The following is a 24,436-nucleotide window of genomic DNA, read 5'->3' as shown; positions in this document are numbered from 1 at the left end:
CCACGTGCCCACTGTCTCGGCGCCGGTGAGCGACGAGCGCGCCGGTATCGACGTCGGTCGGAGCTGTGGTAAACGGATTACCGCCCGGTACACGCGGCCCGGGCGATACATCGATGGGCCGCAATACCGGCATGGCGCAGAGCACCGTTAGAGGAATTACCGAGCGCCTCTGCAGCAAACAAACGGAAGACGGAGTGGGGACAGAGCTCGATGGGGGCAGAACGCCGCGGATGTTATTTGTTATAGGACAGAAAATCCATGCATTGACAAAAAATGTCCAAAATCAAATGTAATAATCCCATTTTTATTTCCATCTTCATCACGCAAGTGTCATGCCTACAGGATCGGCGACGCACGTCGAAATGCGACCCATTTCAGGGCGTCGTTTAATTTAGGGGCCAACTTTAATCAAAAACACAACTTCTAACTAGGCACTGCACCTGTTTTTCCGCCCTTCTGTTGACACCCAGCGGTGTTGTCTCGTTTCTACAACGCGCTGCTGTTCAAACAAGCCTGTTGACAGTTGCTAGTTTCGCCAATTGACAGTTGTCTCCAGACGCCGTTCGCACCGTTCCGTGCCCGTGCGCCACTGGTCCAAAACAAGGGCCGCTAACTTCGAAATCGCCTCGCGCGCCGGCGATGGACCGTCTATAATTAAATGAGTCCGCGTCGCGTTCGCACTGGTCCTTCTCGAAGTTCTGGCAGCGGATGAGCAGTGGAGGGGGATTAGGTGATGAAGGAGCAAGGCGTCTTCAGCTTGTTTACGAGAAAATCGGGTAGTAAAAAATCGACGGCAAAATCAGCAGGGCAGCTTTCAGGCGACGAGGTTCATTTCGCTATCATTCTATTTGTGTCATGTTTGTGGGACCTCGATCACAAAAACATTTGCCTCTGGTAATTTTGGAACGATGTCAAACATGTTGTGGCTTCAAGATTTTGAACATGCAATCGCCCCATTACCTAAACCTACCCCGTTATCGCATCATATTATCTCATACGGTACAATACACGTAATTTTCTACAATCGTACAACACTCTAGTCCTAATCCGAGTCAAAAAGGTCCCAATTCAACATTTATCGGCAGGATGCTCAATGCTGCTATACTTCACCGCGTTTTGGGTATTCACAAGGCAGCAGAAAGAGCGCGATATCCCAGTGCAGGGTGCACGGAAGAACGCCCCTCCGTAGGCATATTTTATGAGACAGGAAAACATCCGTATCTGTATTTTCTGTACAAACATGTTGCAGTTACAAAGAGGAGCATGCACATTACTGACAAACGCACCACTAAGTGGAAGTGCGGTGAGCCCACCGCGCCTTTGATCACACGGTTTACGGAACACAGATCCGTCGTTGAACACACCTCGTCGCATGACTAGAGCAATGATGATGAAACGATGCGAATGCACACGATAGAGGAGCGCAGGCCACGACCGCTGGGTTTAGATGGTCCGTTTCCCCTCACGCCCCCCGTGCACAGAAGGAAGGGCGGACATTGGGCATAACAAACATAGGTGTCCTTTCGAGAAAGAACTGGTTGATGTCGAGGCGTATAATGATGTGCGTTCATTCTACAAACACATGCATTTTCTCAGGTATACATACGCATTCACACTATTCGAAACGTCATGAGCTTCACAGACCCCGCATGCACATTTAAAACCAGATTTGTCAGCATTCGTTACTTCATACAGTTCATGCTCAGAGCACTCGTCATGACATTGCGTTTGATGATCACAAACGAACTCACAGAACAGCGTAACGATATACCGTTCCGCACTGTTCATTTCAAATGTATGCACCTGTGCACTGTCCACTGTCACTTTGCACAACACACTGTCCTCGCATGTCATTAGACGCTCACGCTTGACATCGACTACCAACGCGGCACGAATTCCCACTTCTGCTGAGATGAGTCCTACCGTCGCCGCATCAGTAGGTAAGTTGAAACTGACGCTCTGGGACGGTCGCCAGCGCAATTCACGGTGCTTTGCCAGTCTGCCACTGCCATTTCGGGTCACTGCTGTCACTGCGTGGCGGCGTCTATGACACCCAAAGCTGACAGACGGTCACTGGGCAGGCATGGTCCGCGATATCACAGCCGAGTCACTCGCTCAGATGGGTGGCGAGACGACGGGAAGAACGGGATGGGAAGAGCTGAGATGATAGTTCAAAGGTCAGGGACTATGGAAGACCGACGTAAAATTCACTGAACGAGGACTCAACATGAACTTTGAAAAGATGGATCAGCTTGGGTAAATGAACGTGACAGCATACATGTTGATAAGACAAAACGCAAGATGGAATCAGGATAGGATGCGCTACGCCAGAGTCCCGCTGTTCCAGAGGTCCGCCACACAAGGAGTTGTCGTTGCCCCAGGGACGGGTTCACTACAGTCCCAGTCCCAGGGGTTCGCTACACCAGGTGTCCCCGCTGCTCGAGGGGCGGTGTCTCCGTGATGGCTGTCGGCGGCGGGCTGGCCAGCCTGGAGCACTGCCGGCTGAAACTGGACAGGGGCGCCGCGGCGGTGGCGGCGGCTGCCCTCCGCTGGTGCGGCAGCGTCGAGTAGTGGCGGCCGGGGCCGGCCGGCGGCTCCGGGGGAAAGTAGCCTGAGCCGGGCCCGCTCGAGTGCAGCAGGTCCGGTGTGGGTGCGTCTACAGCAGATGGACGGAAGTGCGGAGCTCGCGGCGGCTGCGTCACGTACGTCGTGTTCAGCTTGCTGCTCATCGGCTCGACGCCAGCACCTGAAACCGAACGACATGTCCATAAAGTTCTTACGCTGAGCGTAGTCCCTGAGCTGGTACAACTCATGGAAAGCAGTTAGAAGACGCGAAGTGAGACAACTGTAGTGACCCGTAATTTCGTAAATTTGATATGTTTAATTTTACCACAATCATTTCTGCGAAAGACCGTTGATAATCATATTGTCAGAGACGTGCCAGTAGCTCTATGCCATCGCACTTCAAACTGCACGGCTCAAGTTGCCCCAATCCCAACATATAGGCCCATCCCCTCTCGCTAACCACTCACCCATTGTGCAGGCGTACGAGTTGCGTCGCAGCGCGTCGGCGTACTGCTCGGGCGGCTCATAGTCGGCCCGGTCCGGAGAGCTGGGACGACCACCGTACTCCACCGGAGGCTCCAGAGGCGAGTCGCTCAGGAACGTATCGTACCGACGCCGACTCATGTCATCCTGTGGAAGGGTAAGCCACAGGTCAGAGGCGGATAGTGTCCTTTGGGGCGTATACGCCATTGGGTCGTGATTTTCACACGGTCCCCATATAATATCTATAAAGGGGGGGTAGGCGGTCACGTGGCCTTATGTTTGATATCGCGTCGTTCACGCATCATATTTAGCTACAATCAGGACGTTCATTGTATGCGTATAGAAAGTCACAATTTAAAATTAAAAAATAATAAATTAAACACCACGATAAGTCAGGAAAGCCATAAACTTAGAAACCAGGAAGTATCCAGTTCTTCGAAAGTTTCAACGATTGGCCGATACCGCATTGAGCGTAAGATGAACGAGATTTATCGCCCGTAGACGGAATTACCTCGAAGTCGGCGACACTGTCTTCCCGGCTGTAGCTGCCGCCACTTTTGACAGAGACCGAGCTGACCGTCTCGTTGCCGTACATGTGGAGTGTCTCCGATTTGGTGCTCGCCTCGCTGGCTGCTGGAGACAACAAATGACCCGCTCAGACAGGGTACACTTCACTCAGCGGGATACCATAAAAACCACATAGAGAGCGGCTACGACGTAGAAGACTTGGCAACTAACTCCAGACGTCACAAACATTCTGAAGGGAAGATAGAGTCAAGTTTCCTCACAAAAACTAAGTTGGACAATGCGTAAACAGAAGCAACTTAATAAGAGCTTTGCCATAAACAAATAACAAAGCAAATGGGCAGCCGCGGTCGCTATCAGACAAAAACAAACTCACATGCAGATTCCAACATCTTTGGTTGCCTCGCCCTGCGCATACGTCGTCGAATAAAGAAGACGACGAGCGTGACGTTGACGACGAGAAGCAGTGCTCCGACAGAGGAGACGGCGATGATGACGATCCAGGGCAGCCGGGCCTCGTCAAACACGGCCGGCTGGGATTGATCGGCGTCGCCTGCGACCGGTCACCGGCAAGGTCACACACACAAACGCACAGACATGCGGCCACTCACCGGCCTTCTGCTTCTTGAGGTGCCGGCGCCGGCGGTAGCAGCCGATGAAGATGACGTTGAGGATGAGCAGGAGGGCGCCGACGGCGGTGACGGAGATGACGGCCACCCGCGGGAAGGCGGCCGGTTCGCCCGGCTCGTCGCGGTCAGTGACGTAGCTGACGGGCGGCGGACCTGCTGGCCCCGCCGGCACACACCACCACCCGGCAGACGTTAGAAGCAGGGAAGCATAGTTTCACTAGAGTAAGACCGAGAGCGCAAGAAAGGCCCGAGAGAAGAGGAGAGCAGCCGTCACCAAGGAAAAAGATCCGCTTACAACAAAGCATGAAGAACAAAGTCAGACACCAGAAGCAGAGCGTGTCCCATGTTAGCAAGCACAAAATTGTATATCCCAAGGAATCGAGACCGAGTGAACCAATATCGGCGAAAAGTATAATTAGGCTGACGACGCATCATACATGAAATGGTCCGCAAAATAGCGATTCAAGGTGAAGACCACATTATGTGCAAGTGCGGGGGTGTTTATGCCGAAGGAAGGTTGTGTGTACTTATTGATTAACTAGAGGTGCTTTTCAACCTCTCGGTGTTTGCTCAGGAAATAGTTGAACACGGTGAATGATTCAGTTTGAACAAATGCATTACATGAGTGCGTCCTCCATAATTCAAGAGCAAACAATTTTGACCGAGGCAAATGGAAAGTTTTTACATCAACAACTTCTGTTTGCCAGACGTTGTATTCGATTTGAAACGCATTCAGCGTTTAAAGTCAATCAATAGCTAATGCCGAGTTAAGCATTTCAGTTACTCACTCGCTGTTTTCTTTGCCGTGACCTCCTGTGAGTAAGCGCTGCTGCCGAGAGTGTTGTAGGCCATGACGGAGAAGGTGTACCGCGTGCTCGCTCGGAGGCCGGTGACGGTAAACTGAGTACCGGAGGACGGTGGTACTGGGTCGTAGTGGTACTCGGTACCCGGAGACTGCCGGTACCGCAGTTTGTACCTCTGCAACAGACACAGCCATGATTCGTTCAGACATGGAACGCTGTCTGTAGCCCCCGTCAGCCAGCTGCGCTGGTAAGCATACATCTAAAACAGGAGCAGGGGACGTCTTTGGGCGACAAGTGCGCATTTTTCGAAGACACATTTGCTTGTCAAGTGCGGATAGTTTCGATGGAGTTATCACATTGTTATCAAACTATCACTGAATGTGTTCTCCACCGAACCTGGAAATATGTTATCGGTTGCAAAGGAGCAAATATTCATTGTCAGCTCCAAATGCTGTAGTTACAACAAAATGTGTGATGCTGACCTGTTCCTGTCCACCATCAAAGCCGGCTTCCCAGGCCACGGTGGCCGAGTCGTGTGACACGTTGACCACCTTCAGACCCAGCGGAGGGTCCGGTGCACTGGGACGGCCCAGCTCTATCTGCTGACGCTGGGAGCCCAGCTCGTTGAGGGCGACACACTCGTATGTGGCGTAGTCCGAGGGCTGGACGTCCTTGATGCGGAGCACCGACTGCCAAGTTACCAAGTCAATCTGAAAAAGAAAGGGTTCCAGTAAAGCAGTACTTTCACTACTCCCTGGTGAAAGCAGTACTTTCCACCAGGGAAGCACTAAAATGGTTGCTTTATGACATTGTGTCGCTTCTGCTTTTGCAAGTGTCACGTCTTTCTTTACCATTACTTATGTAGGCATCTTCCGCAGTTCAGCTAACGCTGTTCTTTCTTTGCTTTAAGTATGTACGTACCTGAGTGTCCTTCTGCTGGTACTTTTTGCCCGTCTCTGCCGTCAGGATAGCTGTTCCGTTGGTACTCCACTCGAAGGTAACATTCGGCACACCTCGTGCGCGACACGGGACCTGTGCCGTGTCCCCCAGCTGAGCAGCCGCCCGACCGACCCGCCCGGCTCCTTCCAGCTCCACGGCGTCTGTGGAAAGTCGACACACCGTCAGATCGCCACAGTCCGGTCAGGCAATCAAATCTGCCACTGAATAGTCCGCACGGGCAAATCTGGCCTGCCAGCGGCCAGTCTGATCCGTCACTGAACCGAGCCTTTAACGTTTAACAGGATCAGACGGCGGACTTCAAAGGCCTTCGAACTCAACATCAATCACGAACTCTACATCAATTAGCTTGGCGACACAATAAACAAGCTTTTAGCGGAGACCATATAAGCTTTTGAGATTAGAATGCAATGGCAAAGGGGTACTGCACTTGTTAAAAAGTCATTCAGTTCCACCTTATATAATCATCCCAGCAAAACGGCTCCGCGTCCCGAGCTGCCAACTCACGTCTGACCAGGAGTGCCGTTCTCGCCTCCGTCTGTCCCAACTCGTTAGCGGCACGACACTCGAACTGCCCGCTGTCCTCCTTGGTGACGTTGTACAGGGTGAGGTAGGAGGTGCCGTTGCGGCTGTGGATGTTGACCCGAGGCGAGCTGAAGTCGAATCCCTCCCTATGCCAGGTGATGAGGTCTGGCGGGCTGGGGTTGGCACTGGCGGAGCAGGATAACACGCCGTCCACTCCGGGTGATACCACGGCGCTCTCCGAGACAGCGATCAGCTCCGGCTTGTCTGGGGACGGGAGCGTCGAGGGGTCAGTCAGCGTTTCAGAGAACGGATGTACGGGGTACCGGTTCACAGAGTGCGGATAATGCCTAAGAAAGCCGGCATATGCTGAGCCACATGGGAAACAGCACTGAATGAGGCCATTACAAGAATGGTTCAAGCTCACAGTACGTTTTACTTTACAGAAAATGTATTTTGGCCCCAGTTAAACATCGTCGACGGACGACAACGCTAAGCCTTACACCCAAACGATCTTAATTAAAACGAAATAATGTCCCTGTCCTCATCACGTGACCTCCAGACCACCATCGCGCAGGCAGCGGCGGCACTCACACTGCACGTTGATGCTGACACTGACGCTCGAGTTGCCTTCGCTGTTGATGGCCTCTAGGTAGTACAGTCCCGCGTCCTCCCGTGCCACACGCACCACGTTTAGCACGGGTCCGTGACCCATCACTCTAGTGCCATCTATGGTCGACACGCGGTACCAGTGGTACGAGATGTCACTGGGGTTGCCTCGGGCCGTGATGTTGATCCGGCGCGACTCTCCTTCCTCGATATCCTCGGTGTAAATCCGCTTCGGGAATGTTGGTGGATCTGGAATGGTATACAAATAGCATTGTCTTTTAATTGTTTTATAATACGTCAGTTTTGAAGTGACAATTGAAGCATGACCTTTTTGTTAAGGAGCACATTTCCGATAAGTGTGAGCCCAGAAAGGAAAAACTACTAAGAGAAAAATGCAGCATTCACAGCAATCTTATCCGTAAAAGATTTCCAGCCTTCCTAATTTTATTATTTATTTTAGAAATCGGCTAAAGATGTCGAGTAACGATGAGAAAAGAGGTAGCATTCTGGTAGCTGATAACGTTTATATTTCTCAATTAGGTATTGCGAGGTGCGCGGACTCACAGTGAACGCTGAGCGTGACCTGGTCCCGCACGTCGCCTGCCACATCCCGGGTCTCTGAGCGACACTGGTAGACGGTTCCGTCGTCAGAGGTGGTCAGGTTCCTCCGGAGCTGCACTCGACTCGACGTCCTGTCGGCGGCAGACAGACATGGTGGAATCAGACCCAGACAGGACGGGATCAGACACAGCACAACATCGTACTCCTCCCGAGAAAAAAAAAAACAGAATTTCGGGCGCAACGGTACGTACTACCATGCAATACATATTTCGACTGTAACGGAATATAAACACAATACAACCAGGGATGCGGAGCCGGAGCCGGAGTCGGAGCCGGAGCCGCCGGAGCCGGCATATTTTGCCCGGAGCCGGAGCCGGAGCCGGAGCCGTGAAACAATATAGCCTGGAGCCGGAGCCGGAGCCGGAGCCGCCAAAAAAGGGGGCGACTCCGGCTCCTTTTTATTTTTTGAAGAGGAAAAAAATAATTGACCTATGTAGTTCGGTTTGACAGTATAAGGCAGTAAAACATATGGTAAGTACGTCATGGGCCATCAAGTGAATGAAAAAAGCCGAATATCCCCAGCATCCCACAGTACGCAATCAACTTCCTGTCTGCTCCCCCCCCCCCCCCCCCACGTCTACTGCATCCCCAGAACATGAGGACCGGTCATCAGGTGACGGCCATTGTTTTGAAGCCAGTGCAGTGGACTGCGACTCCCAGCACCGTCTCTTCCCCCCCCACCCCCCCCCCCCCACCCCCAATGCAGCCGAGATGGGTGTCAGCTTAGATGGTTCAGTGAACTCCGATTCGTGGCGACTGCGTTTCCAATGTCCTTTCCAATGCTTTCTAGTCCTTTGTTCTGCCAGTTCTCTCCGAGGTGCGTTTGCGCGGGGACGCGGTGAGCCGGTCATGGCATAGAGTAACGCGGCCGTATAGTCATAACATTTCGCCACGTGCTTATATACCCTGTTCGCTGATTGCATGTGCTGTTGAGAAAAATAGCCTTAGTTGTTAGTTGTTATGCAAATACAGAAGCTACGTGTACCAATCCAATTTTTCTTCCACCCGTATTTAATTGATTGCATAGGAGATGTACTGAGTCGGAGCCGGAGCCGCCGGAGCCGGACCATTTTACTCGGAGCCGGAGCCGGAGCCGGAGCCGCCATAACATTTCACCCGGAGCCGGAGCCGGAGCCGGAGCCGATTTTTTTCTCCGGAGCCGCAGCCGGAGCCGGAGCCGTCTGAAATTTCCACGGCTCCGCATCCCTGAATACAACAGTTTCAGCCCGAGTTGTCAACGTGAATGAGCAAATTGGAAGGAGATGACATCCTCACCCGCCCATGCTGCCGGCTTTGAATGTCTCCAGGGCGGTAACCCCGTCGGTGACCTGGACGTTGTCTCGCCACCAGGTCAGCTCAGCCGCCGGGTACGACGGTCTCGACTCGCAGGTCAGCAGAGCCTGACTGCCCGCCCGCAACACGTCCGGACGCACCTCCAGCTTCAGGCTCGACGGAGGGACTGGGAAAGGAAAAACAGATTAATTAACTTCAGAATCAAACAAATCTTGCCTAAACTGACGATGAAATTGGTAACGTATCACCAGGGTATTTGTCAACGACACTTCATTTTCATACATGAGCACGATTTATTACCATAATTACCATAATTACGCAAACCATTTCAAAAGTCACCCAGGCTGATAGTTTTCCATTGGCAGTACTCACAAAAGACACTCAAGGTGACGCTGGCTGACTGCACGCCAGTTATTGCCGAGTTGGTGCTATGGCAGGTGTAGACGCGTCCGTTGTCAGCGTGGTCCACCTGGAACGTGACCACGCTCCTGGCCACGCTGTCGCGCACCTCTGTGCTTGAGGCCAGCTCCGTGTCGCCCCGGTACCAGGTGAGCGTGGCCGGCGGGTTGCCGCCCTGCGAGACGCACGAGAGAGACACCCGCTCTCCGGCCCGCAGGTGGGAGCCCGACTCGTAGCCCAGGATCGTCGGCGGCTCCGGAGGATCTGAAACAAATGTATGAAAGCTATTGTGATAGTGTGTTGTGCTGCTTCGGGAGCTTAGCAGACGATTAAACACGGAACTTAATTACTAAATCATTAGCTCAAATGTGTCAGTGAATGCTCAATGCACTACTGTTCAACGCCGTCAATAGCAGAACAGCACCGAGCATCATTGAGCATCTCCACTCCCTTTAGCAAATCAACACCTTCTCAGATATTCATACGCAGCTTCCATATACATTAGATGGCGACATTAACGCAGCCCTTCGCGGAAATTACAATCATTAACGTGGTAAGCTGCGGAACAGGCTGGCCGCAGCGACCAACGGCAGAATTCGGGCTGCGTGCCAGGGTGGGCGGGCCAGAGCGGGCGGGCCAGGGCCCAGGAAGGCCGCACGTAGGAACGGATCAGGAACGGATAAGATGGAGTGGGCAGTGGACAGTGGACAGTCAGGTAGGCCAGGACGGCAGCCGGCAAGTGAGGTAGACCGGGGATGGACGATCAGTAAGACGGGAAAATATTGCGGACCAAATGGGAAGGACAGTCGGGAAAATAAAGAGGGCCATAGGGGCGAACTAAAATTGTAGATCAGACCAAGGGACCAAAGAGGCGGCTGCAGGGAGAAAGGTCACTGAAGCGTGCCAGTGGGGTAGTTACTCCCCAACTTACGCAGCACGGTGACTTTCTGAGCGCCCTGTTTGGTGACGCCCAGTCGAGGGTTCAGAGCATGGCAGGAGACGAGCATGTCCTCCTGAAGGCCGGGCGGCACCATGGTGGACATGTTGGAGCGGGTGACCCAGCCGCTGCCGGCCGGACTCGGCGCGTGAGACTGACTCGTCTGAGGACAGGCACACACAGAAACATGGTCACAATGCGGAAACGCAAGTGATACTATATATTAATTGTTCTTAGGGAAAATATGGTAATTGGTAAAGCGTGGCTAAGTAGGCTGATCTAATTCTAATGATGTTACAAGCACGTAAAAGTTACAGGACTCCACTATGTCCCGGTCATAACTCAGCTCAAGATGCATGCCTTACGGCATATCCGTCTCATGTGTCGGTCTGCCCCTCCATCTCGGAGTGACACGGACCGGTTCCTGCAGCCACCGCGCCGCTGCTCAGGACGCCAGATCAGAGCAGTATTTGGGTAAGTGCAGCCGAGGGAGGCACAACCCGACTACCGCCGACCGTCTGGTGCCCAATAAATAATGTGGGAATCTCGGCGGAGTGGTAAGTCGTGTTATACGGCTCGATTTAGGCATTATGCATGACTGCCGTGTAGTGATACCACGGCTAGGGGTCGATTACACACCAGTGCCGTGAGTCGGATGGCCCGAGCCGCAATATTTAAATGACAAGTCGAGAGATGAGATGTTCTGTTATGCTTAGATGTGGATAAGGACAGCCTTTTAACTGAAGCCAGGGGATTTTAAGCGAGTATTTTCTTAGATGAGAAGTTCGCTGATTATGCAATCTACTATAGAGTTGACAGGGGAATTTAGAGCCAGGCCATGTCAAACATTTATCAAGTCTTATACGCAATCTGATGTGACCTGCCCTACTTACCGACTTAATGTGGCCAGTAACGCAGTTTTTTTTCATACTGGTCTGATACCCAGCGTGCTTTTACCACTAGTATATAAAAGCATGCACTTCATCCTGCACGCGACGCGGGATGAGCTGCTACTGACTGCGGCCAAATCATTTACAAGGGATAAATAACAAGCGTCCGCCGCCAAGGCGTCTCAAACTTCGGACCAGACTATCTACACCGCGTTAGTCAGCTCAAGGAGACATTCTTATCTTGAGCTTATCATGGATATGGGCAAGGTTGTCGTTCATTCAACAAGTAGGTATATGTAGGTAAGCGAGTTATAGGCTGCTGGTGATTGCATCACGTAAGAACTTACGTTCATCATGGTCCTGCCGTTGATGACCCAGGTAATGTTGGCGGGCGGGTTACTGCTGGATGTGATACAGGACATGTGCACTGTATCTCCGCCTCTGGCCTCCTGCGTTCCGGACACGGTGACTCGCTCTGGGCCGACTGAAATGAACGAGGAACAGACGGTCAGTCAACGCGCACAACACAAACAGAACACCCACAGCCAGTGTGCGTTTGCATCTTTCAAAAGACAAGGAACGTTTGAAATACTCCTCGTTCATGCAATGCAAGTTGTCCTTATATCCCTAACAAAAATAAGCCTCAAAATGCATCTATGATATCGGTTTCAGATGTCAAATTGCATGCAAGTAAAAATGCAACGCATAAGCACATCTCGTTCCTTCGTGTGATCATACAACCGCATAGTTTTCGAAAATTTCAACAAACACCACTGCTATAACGATAAGACGTATCACAAGCCGACATTGTCTCACTCACACTGCACGTTGAGCTGGGCGTGTGTGACCATCGGCGCCGGGTGCATCTTGGAGGAAGCCTCGCAGCGGAACTCTGCGCCGTGATCGTCGCGTTCGACGGTGAGCACCAGCTGGGCCATGGCGCGGCCGGCCTGTGCCCGGTACTGATAGGTCACCGGCTGACCGTTACGGAACCACACGAGGTCAGCCGGAGGGTTACCGCCCTCCGAGACGCACGTCAGGGTCTTCTGCTCGCCGACAGAGACCCACTCGCCCTCAGTATGGTCGGTGATGGTAGGTGCGCCCGGAGCATCTGAAAACGGCACACCGCCGACGTAGAGTATGTGATACAGTGATGACTGATGGTGATAGCCGGACATGACAACGGGAATACACGAAGTCAAGAACCAAACGTGACAGAATGGTCTAACTGAGGCTGCGTTGAAGAGAATCGCAGTCTCGACAGTGGCGAATGCGATAGACGGAGCACCAAACAACTGATTGACTGAAATCAAGGAGAATGTTGCACCCAGACCAGTTTAGCAAACATGTATGTATGTTTTCAATGTCTAATACGTACGTAGGACAGATAAGATGATTGTCGAGTTGAAGTACTGTTGATCTTCCGGCGCTATGGCCGGGTGCTGGGCCACACAGGAGATGCCGGCTCCGTCGTCGGCTGCCGTGGGTCGCAGGGTCACCACAGAGGTCGTGTCGTTACGGCCCGGGTGACCCCAGCCGGAGAACGAGTCCCTTCGCGCTGGGAATGAAAGGAGACAGGGCGAGGTCACCTTCATTCCAAAGTCCACACCCTCCTAGTATGACATTTACGTTGCACCTAAATGTGGGCACACAATCAATTAAGTTATACCCATGACCATTGAGTTATCTGTCCCTTGCGCAAAACTGATCAAGGCTCCGTTACCCGGCAGCTTATAAGCTAAGTGGGACTTGGAGGATGACAAAGAACTGCTCGTCACTGCTCACCTGGCTGGATGGGGACACCGTCTCTCTCCCAGCGCACCTGGGCAGCCGGCCGAGCTCCGATGACGTCACAGGTCAAGGTCACCTCACCGCCGACCCGTGTCTCGTACTGACCCGGCCTCGGCGACCGAGCAGAAGAGCTGACCCGTACCGCCCTCGGCTTCACTGGAATACGAGCACCAGGTCGGGCAATTCGAGTCATTCAATTTTGTGATCAGGCAGCAATGCCTACAGATGGGCCTCATTATGAAATGACTGTTAACATAACATAACATAACATGTATTCCATGTAACAGCAGGCCACTTGGGCCCAACGAGGTTACAGGTAGATGAACAAACACTGTATGTAAAACACGGTACAATTACACCATTTCATCGAACACTAGCCCACGCTGTTTATGATACAAGTCTAACTCATTTTTAAAATTACTTAAGGAGGAACTATTGATAACTCTAGGAGGTAAACCGTTCCAAGCTTCTATGACCCTACTGGTAAAAAAAGACTGTCTTAACTTGGTTAATTTAGTTAAATGAAGTACTTTAGTAGGTACACATAGCTTAGCTACTGAGGAAAAGGTCGATGCATGCCGTGCATGGTGTACCTACAATTTTTCAAAACGAATATGTCCAGAATAGCATCAACCCCATGCGTCTTTAGTATCCAAGAAGAAAGCATAAATGATTAACCCGCGCACCGACGGGGGTCTGCGCCAACTTCGCACCGACGGGGGGGGGGGGCGGATGACCGCCCCCCCCTGAGATCTCGAGAACGAAGCAAGATAGCGACAAGCGGTAAACGGCATCGGATACGCACGGCCAAGATCTACAATTTTTACTGAGGTCATTTTCAGGTCAGGTCAAAGATGACGTCACAGGGGTCGAAAAAGTCAAAATGGCGGCGCTAGATATGGAGAGTTTTTCTCGAATAACTTTCGAATTAGTCAAGATAGGAAAAAACTAAGGGCATCATCGTGATCCTCTCGTCAATCCGCATCGAATGATATATACGTTGACCTCGAAAGGTCAAGGTCAAAGGTTGACCTCAGGTCACGTGACCTCGAGGTCATCATGTATATCATTCGATGCGTCTTGACTAGCTGAACACAATGAGACCATCCACGCGTCTGTATCTTGTTCCTGTACGGAGTTATTGGCCAAAAACATTTGGTGACCTTTGATGACGTCACATGACCTCACAGCTGCCCAACAGCAAAACAGACCTCAAGGTAGTGAAGGTTGATCGTATATGAAGTCATGTATGGTATATGGGGCCATTCCGACCCGTTTAAGTGGTAAAAACAGGGAGTTGATTTTTCCCCCATTGACTTATAATGGGGAGGTCGCGAAATTGACCTGACCTTAGGTCACCGATATCAAAATTCCGAGATATACAAATTGTAGCTACTAATGACCTAATAATATCCTGCGACTTTCAAAGGCCTCCGACATCTACTGTAGCTCTGGCACGGTGACAAAGTTGCAAAAAAGTGACTTGAGGTTGGGTCATTCAAAGTGACCTGGTGACCTGACCTTAAAAGATAGGAGCTTCAAACTTGCACACCATGGCTATTCGCGAAAAACCTCAGGGGAGGGGGGCGGATATCCGCCCCCCCCCCGTCGGTGCGCGGGTTAAGCCAGGACATTACAATGCAACACAAGTAAAAGCTGCGACATGTCAGGTGCTCACTGCTCATGGTCACTGGACAGTGGACATCCACACCTGGGCACCTCGAATTCTATCGATGTATGGAAATAAGCAAACATTCACGTTGGAATAAATGATGCAAGTACATCTTGATTTCAGAGACGTCCGTCTCCCATGGGCCGTGCTAACCTGAAAGCCCTTTTACCAATTTGTACGTTGCGCCGAAAGGTTCACCGTCGTGATCTAATTTCATGGCCTTGTAACAGGCGTTTGAGCAATGATGCAGCTCGGTTTACCTGCAGCGATCTATCTGAGTTTAGCCGACCTCTGCCCTGTGTGCAGCTGTGTCCAATGCCACGGCACGTGCCGGAGGCCGGAGCAAACGTGGCACGTGTCTGCCTCATGCACGTGGCACGTTGTCTGACGCAGATGGGACTAAAGCTTACTTAATTTACATTGTCAGAAAACTGGCAAATGCGGCTGAATCATGAATGTATAGATACTAGATAGTGATAACGAACACCAACCAGGGAAAATTAACTAACTTCTCGAATATTTGCTATGCGTTTCACAATGCTTCAAAATGCTGACAAATTTGGTTATCTCTAACATGACCAAGTGATTCAAGGATTATCATTTGTGGGAATATTATGGCCTATACTAGAGGTCTGCACCGGCCGGCTGCAGCCGCGGCTGGCTGCAGCCCCACGGCTGTGGGCCGGGGCGGCTGCAAATATCTCCAAGAACACGGCTACGGCTGTGGCCACGGCTGTGAGATTTCAAGCTCAATCTTAAGTACTCAAATATGAAATTTTAAATCCTTAATCTTACATTCTGATAAGCAGTCTAGCCTGTAAAAATCATGCAAAGGATGCCCAGCAACATTGAAAGTGGTGAAGCCTTTGAAAACCTGTAATGGTTTTACCATTTGCTGTAGGGGAGTTTGCACTCTGGTACAGAATACTGATTATAGGTACCAATTGTTCCTTCATCATCAAGAGCTTGTTGTTGTTGTTGTTGAAGAGTTAGGGCGCGCATCATCAAGAGCTTGACAGTTTCAGAAAAAGCAACATGTTGCATTGTCACATCCCTCTCAAATCAATCTCACCTGGTCATTAGTTAGGAGAGCACCTTACAGCTATTGAAGACGAGCGTTCAATAATTCTTTCAGGTAATAGAAAAAGAAATCACGCCTAGGTAAAGGCAGGTAAAGGCTTCCTAAAATATTATCTAAAATAACACTCTTAGATGTATTTCTGGATTTTCGGCAAGTCCAATTACATAATATAAAACTGGCGCTTTATGTTCTAACTGGTGTGTGAGTGACCGCTAACAGAAAATGCTGATCAACGAAGCCAATGGAATTAGATTATAAGTGAGCATGAACCTTACTTACGGTTAATTCACATGATGGTGAAAACCCTGAACACGTAATTCACATGACGGTGAAAACCCTGAACACAACATTTCTTACGCGAGCTGTTGACTTTACTAATAAAATGACGTCTTCTTCTGAAAATGTTAAAATTTGATACCTAATCTTTGTTTGAGAGCAATTTTTAAACTGTAGAGCATTATTGTTTATTATTTATAGTTTTCATGGCTGTTAATGGTGACACAAAACAATTTATTGCCACTTCTTTGCTATTGACGTCATTAAAACTCAAGTAAAATTTTTGATTGAAAGAGGCAAATGTGGCTTGCACGTCCTTGGGGATTTGAGCGAAGATCATTATTTGGAAAAATCAAAATAGATGAATGTTTTTCTTTCTTGGATGCTCACTAGTGTTTTGATGCCTTGCATATCAAAATAGTTTGAGACTTGCTCAGAAGGCTGCTTCAAGCCTGGCATATCACACCCCAGAAAATATGCAAGGTAAGAAAGAAGCAAGAGGTTTGACTAGACAATCACTTTTTGACAGTCCATCAACTTCAGTTTCATTTTCCACGCCTAACATTGATAATGAAAAGCATCAGGGTCTGTTGTTCTGTCCCACAACCATGCTTCAGGATTTGGCATTAGATGTCTACACTGCTAGTGCTTCTATTCTGGTTCGTTGTTTGTGTTTTCTGATGATGTAGGTACCTACCTATCCATCTTTCTTAACCCCTTGCAAGGGCTTGTGGAGGCATGCGTTGCGCATCAGGCTTCAGGCCTTCGGCCTAAAGCCAGATACACAACCACTTAACCTATGATGCTTCATGAGCTTGAGAATCTATAGCCCATTGCAATGTGCTTTTGGCTATATGTTTCAACTAAAAAACAACTTATTATATACTATTTGGTTGCATTTCATTGAAAGTATCCACGGCCGGCTGACGGCTGGCTGCCCACAGTTTGCCACGGCTGTGGGCGGCTGTGGCTGTGGAGCCACGGCTGCGGGGCGGCTAGGCTGTGGAAAATTGCAGCCGTGCAGAACTCTAGCCTATACCTACTTAGCTGTACGCTGCTGGTAAAACGTACTCAGATCTACCAGCTGGGGCGTTCCTGGTAAAGTCCGGTGCACGACAAGTTATGCCTCCGACAAACTTGGGGCGGACTTGAAAGCACTTAGACCCTCGTAATTTGTGACGAGAGATTAGGTGTCAGGTAGGCGGCACGTCAAAGATTAAAGTTCTCAGAACATCGAACCGTACATCCCTGACGTTGGGTAAATCTGCATCATCCCGTTCCCGCGTATACTGCAATGCCATAATAGGCTGCCCCTGTTATCGTTGATACCGTTTTCGTTACATTACTGAAGACGGTTCCGTTAGTTATGTTGAACGCTTATAATGGTTTTGCGGATGGTTTTGCCGAAATACAATTGCATCGAAAGAAGAAACGCAATGAACGCCATCTTAGATCTAAACGAATGTGACATGGAAAATGCCGACTTATGTTTATACCGTTTGTAAGCAAACGGTAAAAATAAAGCAAATGTAATAAAGCAAATGCAATATAGCAAACCTATTCATATTTAGATAAAATAATGAGCAAATAAGGTCGTGGAAGTGACAGGTAGAAGATTGTCTTACCAGTGAAAACAAACAACTGAACTCAGTAGCGGCGGAACACCTTCAATTAAAGGGGGGGGGGGCACTACCGACTTTTGGTCCCATTCTTTCTATGCAACGCCCATAGGGCTAATTTTAAAATGCCAAAATCAAAGGGGGGCACGGTGCCCCGGTGCCCTCCCCGTTCCGCCGCCTATGACTGAACTATTCGTAAGTGGTTGTATAAAAGCTAAGCATTCTAAGAATATAGGTTCCCTTTTACGATTTGATTGTCATTCCAATCCTGCACTAGCCTCACACAGATGGCAAACAATCTTGTACTGCTTTCTTTTCCCGTTAGCTCATCAGCAGATCGTGTTGAACCATCCAACAGTCATCGAATCACCATAAAAGACCCCAAATCCGAGTATCAGTCCGACTATTTTCGAGAGCCAGCGTCCATGCACAACATGCAGCCTGGCTGAAGGGTACAAATGGCCAACGGGCGAATAATTGGCGAATCCAATTCCCACTGGACACATGTCAGCCTTTATGTAAGCGGCTGCTGATGGCTTCATGGAAGATTCACGATGCGATCTATCAGACTCCGGTGTCGTCCACTATTCGGGTGGCTCGTTCCGCATTCGGTGATATATTTTCCTGGTGCATAAATAGAAACGTCCGGCCCGGCGCGCTGCTCTTACCAGATATAACTGACGGCGAGTGATGGCGGCGCGGAGGTGGTCGAGAGAGGGAGGGGAGAGCGGCAGAGGGCTGACGGGAGAGGTGGAGCTGCGGCGAAGGAAGGAGTCTCGGATGAAACACAACTCATAAAATCAATAAACATCATAGGGCATGACGGTACGATGAATAAAACATGGATGGCGCGACTACTTTCTGAGAAGGAACCCAATATGGCGAGAGTAAATGGACAATCTTACCTAGCACGGTGAGTATGGCGTCGGCTCGGATGGCGTCTTGTCCCCGGTTCGGTGACACCTGACACTGGAACCGACCGTCGTCCTCCAGGGTCACGTTGGTGACCTCCAGGTCATGCACTCCTGACCCCGGGTCACCCAGCATTCGGTACCGGTCGTAGCCGGGAAGTGACCGAGAGTAACCTGTAAAAAGTATTGAAATGGATAAGTTCCAGTCGAGTTTTCGTCGCTACATTATAGCTAGAGCTGTTGTTTTCGTCTCACAGTAAGTACACTTCCAACCAAATGCAGTTGGAAAGTCCTTGAAACTTGAATGACTTCTATCGCTTCTGGGAAACACCAAAGACAAACTAAATAGGTAAGAATCAACAGTCACAGAAATAGATGTTGCTTAGCAACCGATAAAATGAGACGATTCGACATTAAACTAGATGATTGACGGAACGGCTGGCGATTTGATACATGTAACTAAAGCTAATCCCTCAGATATGACATTATTCATAGCACCGCGACGGACAATATATATAACACCCAGAAACAGGCACGTTGGGGAATGAACCCACTGATCCTATCATGCTTTTCAATATTGGACGAATGCAGCCCCGGCACTATTGGCGATTTCCCTCATTGCATCACATTCTGGCAGATTTACGGCGGTATGCAGCGCTCGTTGCATCCTGCCACCGTAACTGATGACAGTCGGGTGGCACGGTCGTGGCGCGCTGCGTTCGCGTCCTTCCCAAAACAGAGTCCTCAGCTCACCCAAACACAGCGGCCTCGAGAGAGTCGCCGCCGTGAATGCTAAAAAATCGTGCCTCCTGGAGAGGTTTCAGCGGCCATAATTTAGCCTATATGGGCCCATGTATCACTGATAGGCTGATGGCGGCTGCCACCCACCGGCAGCGGCGGGCCCGTATCGCCATCGAGGCCGCACTCCAAACGACGCGCATCGATCGGACGGGCACACAGGACCGCGACCTGGGCCGAGGACCCCGGCCCGCCTCCGCCGCAAGAGCCGACGTCATACGCCTGCGTAATGTGCAGAAGGAGCAGGTGTATGTTGGAGGTAGCCGTGGCATTCGGCTTGCTGCCAAGATACCGCAGACGGCCAGTACGGGAACAGATACGACGGCACAGCCCGGTCCAGTTATATCGAGCTGAGATAGGTAATTAACTGCACAGAAGCTTGGCCACAATAATGGGACCACAGTTAGGGCGTGAGCAGTGAGACGTTCAGCGATAAGAAGAAATGCGTTGCGCATGCGAGGGACCGGCGCATCACAGCCTATGGGAAACATCAGGATGTCACACCTCAACCAACAGCTCTCCACTTCTAAAAATTGACGTAGAGGCCACTGCTAGCAAGGACCGGTTTCCGTGCATTGTCATCATCGCTTTCTGCAGCTGAGCTTCTTCCTGCAGAAACAAATACCGGAAGCTGCGTGGCGACTCGACCGCGTCGCCTGAACCACGACCTTTGACTCGTGCGAGCTCGTCACTCGTCACAACTTTTGGAGAGGGCGGATCTGGCCGTCGCTCCAGAGCGGTACGTCGTCTCCGACGCTCTCCGCCGCCGACACCGCCGGAAGGAAGGGTGAACAAGGAAGCGTGGGCTGTCCCCGGAAGGGTGGGCTGTCTCGGCTCACCGACCCCTCCACGTGGGCTACCACAGGGGCTGTTGCAGCTCTGGGAAGTCATAGTTGATATTCGTAGTTACGACGAGGGATATAGTCGACCTTCGCAGTCCTAAAATACCAACAGGCAGCTACATCTACATAGTTGTCTTGCAACTGGCATGCATGAACGTGGGTATAATGCAGATAGATAGATGATACTGGACTTACCGAGAGCGAATCCATCCTTGGCCCACTGGAGTTGTCCGACTTGGTGTTGCACTTCACACCGTAAGATGGCGCTGTCTCCTTCCACCACGCTCACGTTGGACGGACGGACACGGAACCGCTGCTGCTGACAACAAACTGCAAACACAGAGAGAAAGAAAGCTGACGAATAAACCCACAAATATAATGGCAACAAGTAAAGCAGGCAACAGCACAAAGTCAATAGGTGATTTTAAGATTTCGGCAGCCTATCATATTGATATAGATCCACCTTAGTTGGCTTAGCAGTTCGGTTCGGTTTGACAGCGTCTCACTGTTTAGATGCGTCGATTCAGAGCGCCGACAAGCGTTGCGAAACATTGTTTCAGAAATAAAAAAGAAGAAGTTATAATAGCAACGACATCATACGCGTGCCGAACATCAAATGGTAAAATGCAAGATTTGCTAGTTAGGCCATAAAAACTGCACTTAACCCTCGCCCGTATAGGGAGGGGGGGGGGGGTCGAACGGACCCCCCATGGTTTTTCGCGAATAACTCGCGTAAAAAGCGGCCGATCGCGACGAAACTTTCAGTACCCTCGCGTTAATCAATTTTACACCTACCCTGAAAATTTCATGACCCTGACCCCAATGACCTTTGACCTGTGACCTACTTTTCGAGACCATGTTTGGCCGGAATCGCGATTCTGCGTATGTCGGCTCGCATTAGCCGCGCGTTTGCAGTCTTTTCGTGGTTTCAAGCGTTCAAACATGTGATATGATGTTGCCCCCATGCATTAGGGTGGGTATCAAGGTCACCTGAAGGTCAGGTCAGGTCATTGACCTTTGGTGACCTCGGTTCACTTTTTCGAGTTTTACATGTTCCTAGGCCAGTTTTTGGAGCTGAATTCGAATTTAGCAACCATATGAACATTTACGAAGTAGTTTTGGTGCCTTCGTAACATGTTACGAAGCTGTCAGAGGCGGTTGACACCTACTAGGAATACCCGGCAGGACCCCTACTGGTTGACCTGACCTGACCTGACCCGACCTGGACTAAATGCATAAAGACATCATCTGTGATCAAAACTTACATGATATTCGTGATCAGCGCCCCGAAAAACCCCATAGCAGACACACTTTACGACGTTATAGCAGGTCCCGATTTTCCCGACTTTTGGGTCATTGACCTGACCTGCAAGGTCAATCAATGACCTAGGACCTTAAAATTAGGTATCATCGGCTTCCTCTCGTCACGGGCAACACGCTCGTTTTTTTCCGCGAAGCTCTAGCTCGATCAGGGGCGAAACGGCAAGGGGGGGTCCAACGGACCCCCCCCCCCCTTATACGTTCGCGGCTGGGAAAACACCAATACGGGCGAGGGTTAAGTGCAAATTTTATAACAGTGTTCGAATGATCCGAACTAATGAAAATCGACTGGGAAAAAAACAGTGGCTAAGGAAAACAACTTGAAGAGAACACGCGAAAGACGTCGTTTGTCCATCAGATTTCAACTATTGCGGTCCGCAGCTTCCGTTCCCAATTAAGAGTTTTCGACAAATATATTTGCATCATATCGTCATCGCACGCTACTGATAAATTGAAACTCAAATGTCTAGTCAATACACGGTTCTAATTAGAGAATAATGAAAGTAATAAAAAATGTGCATGACGACATGGCAACTACGAGAATTATCTAGGTCGTGTAAGCTATACTACCGCTGAGCACTTTATATCAGCTTTGAACAATGTCCGACAGCACGCAGTGCACCAGCGGCCTTAGGCGACCTTTCTGGTACGCTCTGGTGCACATAGACGGTCACGGACCGCGTCTTACAGACAGATCGACACAAACCGACACGGGCTGACACGGGCTGTCGCGGGTGTGTCTCAGCCGCTGCAGGGCCGGACACAATGACCGGCAGTGCGGTGGCTGCGCCGCTGGCACCGCGCACATACCCGACAATGGAGCTGTGGCGGCTGATGGCCGACGCCAAACGGCTAACGAGACATCGCCGGAGGGGAAACACCTGAAACCGGAGCCGGCTGGAGGGGAGGCGCTCACCGAGCTCACCGAGAGTGTGGGTGAGTACGGGCTGGTGCAGGTGAGAACGTGAGGGAAAGGGAGCACACGAAGGAACACAGGCCGGGTAGATGCGGGTGAGCACTGACCTTTTGAGTGAGCACGGGTAGTGTGGGTGGGCACGGGCCGTGACCGTGCCAGTAAGTTCGGCAATGGGGCGGGCACGGGCCGTGTGGATGAGCACGAGCCGTGAGGACCGACATGGGCGCAGCTGCAGTCACCGAACCAAGCCGTCGGAGCCGACTTCTGGGAATCACTCCAGATCAAGTGCATCTCGTTTCGTGGGATGGCGTCACGTGGCTTTGTCTCACGGGCTCGGCCAGATTAAATTGAGGGATTGTCTGGAATCACTCACCGGTGTGGCCTATTTTACGCCGTAAGGTAGGGCATTGATCTGCCAACACCTACTGAATGATCCGCCGACTGGCTCCGAACGCAATCTAATTATGTTAAGGATGTATTTCAAACACTAAAACGTGGAAATTTTACGTGCCAAGAGAACGGAAAAACTTACCGGGTGGAAATGAGGCTTGACAGACACAGCTTATCGTGAAATAAGCACAAGACAGGAATTGGGCCACTATGGCTCATCCGTCGTTACCGTTACGTCATCGTCATCAGCGCGTGTAAATAACATGTGGGCGGTAAAACAACACGCGAGGGTCCTTATGTCAGTCCCTATATTCTGCAAGGAGTCTGAGCCGTGTAAGCTCTGCCGCAGTGCCTAAATAAGCGGTATACTCATTCTATAGAATGAGTCATCATTCGGACAATGAGCTGTGTGTCGGTGCATCGCCGTGCCACGACCATTTGAGAACTGCCCAGGCAAGTTTTTTCTTCTCCAGTGATCCTGCTCTGCACTGTGCAAATGTAGTCTGTGTCTTAGTCATTGCGTGGTTCGAGCGATGATGGTGCGCGTCGTATTGCGAGCCAGGGTCTTATGGCGCCGGTGAGTCGGCGGAGGGAGAAATTGATCAGCCTTTGTCTAGGGTTCAGAATGACGTGATATGACGTGATATGACGTGTACAGAGGTATGATCTAGGCTAATGTGGTGAAGCCGGGCAGTGCGCTCCGGGACACGAGCGGGTACGGGTGTGAATAGAGGCATCTGAGTGTACTGGACTTTTGGCATTACTACAAGCTATTTCGGCGACCATGTCACAGGAAAGCGCTGTGGCAAGTTCTGCGCTGGACATGCGGCTAATCCCCGAGTTCGATGGCGGTAGGTTGACCGGCGGAGCCTTCAGCGTCTACCAGCAGCTGAAGCCCGAGGAGAAGCTGCAGTACTCTGCCGTCAAAGCTGCCCTGCTGCGGGCGTTCGCTGTGGATAAGTTCCAGGCGTACGAGGAGTTCACGGCGAGAAGACTTCGTGTCGGCGAGAGCGTCGACGTCTACCTGGCAGACCTGCGGCGGCTGGCCTCCCTGTTCGGCGGGCTCGGCGACACGGCGCTGATGTGCGGCTTCGTGGCCGGTCTCCCGGATGCGGCGAGGCATACCTTGAGGGCCGGCTGCCGCATGGAGAGCCTGACGCTGGCCGAGCTGGTGGAGCGGGCTCGGGCGCTGATGGCAGAGAATGCCGTCGCTGCAGCCGCTGCCGCCGCTGCGCCGGCCCGTTCCCGCCACACGCCGGCGTCATCACGGTGTTACCGCTGCGGTCGAGCCGGTCACTTCGCTCGTGACTGCCGGGCGGAGAGGAGAGCGGACATCATCTGTTTCCGGTGCGAGCAGCCAGGACACGCCGCGGCACGCTGCCCGGAACGGATGCCGGGAAACGCGTCAGGAGAGGCGGTGTCTGCGCCAACCTCCTCTCGGGCAGCCCAAGAGTAAGAGGCGCGCTACCGACGGTGCAGCTGCTGGTGAATGGGCAGCGCAGAGTGGCTGTCATCGACTCGGGCTGCAGCTGCACCATCATCCACGAGTCGTGCTGCGCGAGCTGGAGACGGTGCGGCGTGACTGTA

General features: G+C 51.1%; 1 protein-coding gene across 1 annotated transcript; it reads right to left on the bottom strand.

Moving 5' to 3' along the window:
* Positions 1 to 1,210: 1,210 nt before the first annotated feature.
* LOC122372492 (nephrin-like) lies at positions 1,211 to 20,553 on the bottom strand. The gene is made up of 19 exons (XM_043349710.1): positions 20,419 to 20,553; positions 18,578 to 18,757; positions 13,019 to 13,180; positions 12,612 to 12,791; positions 12,054 to 12,344; positions 11,581 to 11,717; positions 10,338 to 10,506; positions 9,380 to 9,670; positions 8,990 to 9,173; positions 7,658 to 7,785; positions 7,079 to 7,342; positions 6,470 to 6,751; positions 5,927 to 6,105; positions 5,488 to 5,715; positions 4,991 to 5,180; positions 4,185 to 4,355; positions 3,560 to 3,681; positions 3,033 to 3,195; positions 1,211 to 2,746 (listed from the first exon to the last, which is right to left on the bottom strand). Exons 2-19 carry the CDS (start codon positions 18,717 to 18,719, stop codon positions 2,418 to 2,420), a joined length of 3,612 nt encoding a protein of 1,203 aa, XP_043205645.1. The 5' UTR covers positions 18,720 to 18,757; positions 20,419 to 20,553; the 3' UTR covers positions 1,211 to 2,417.
* Between the last annotated feature and the right edge of the window lie 3,883 nt (positions 20,554 to 24,436).

This window comes from Amphibalanus amphitrite, unplaced genomic scaffold, assembly GCF_019059575.1.
Source record: "Amphibalanus amphitrite isolate SeventyFive unplaced genomic scaffold, NRLGWU_Aamphi_draft 001365F_arrow, whole genome shotgun sequence".
Lineage (NCBI taxonomy): Eukaryota > Metazoa > Arthropoda > Thecostraca > Balanomorpha > Balanidae > Amphibalanus > Amphibalanus amphitrite.
Note: the sequence above shows the minus strand (reverse complement) of the source record. Positions and strands in the feature narration are given on the sequence as shown.

Bases quoted from the DNA above. Each gene is read 5' to 3' on its own strand.
- LOC122372492 (XM_043349710.1), bottom strand. From the start codon at position 18,719: ATGCTGGGTGACCCGGGGTCAGGAGTGCATGACCTGGAGGTCACCAAC. The intron at 11,718-12,053 runs GTGAGTGAGACA...CGTTCATTTCAG, and splicing joins CGCCCAGCTCAACGTGCAGT to TCGGCCCAGAGCGAGTCACC. The intron at 6,752-7,078 runs GTGAGTGCCGCC...TCCCGTCCCCAG, and splicing joins TGTCAGCATCAACGTGCAGT to ACAAGCCGGAGCTGATCGCT.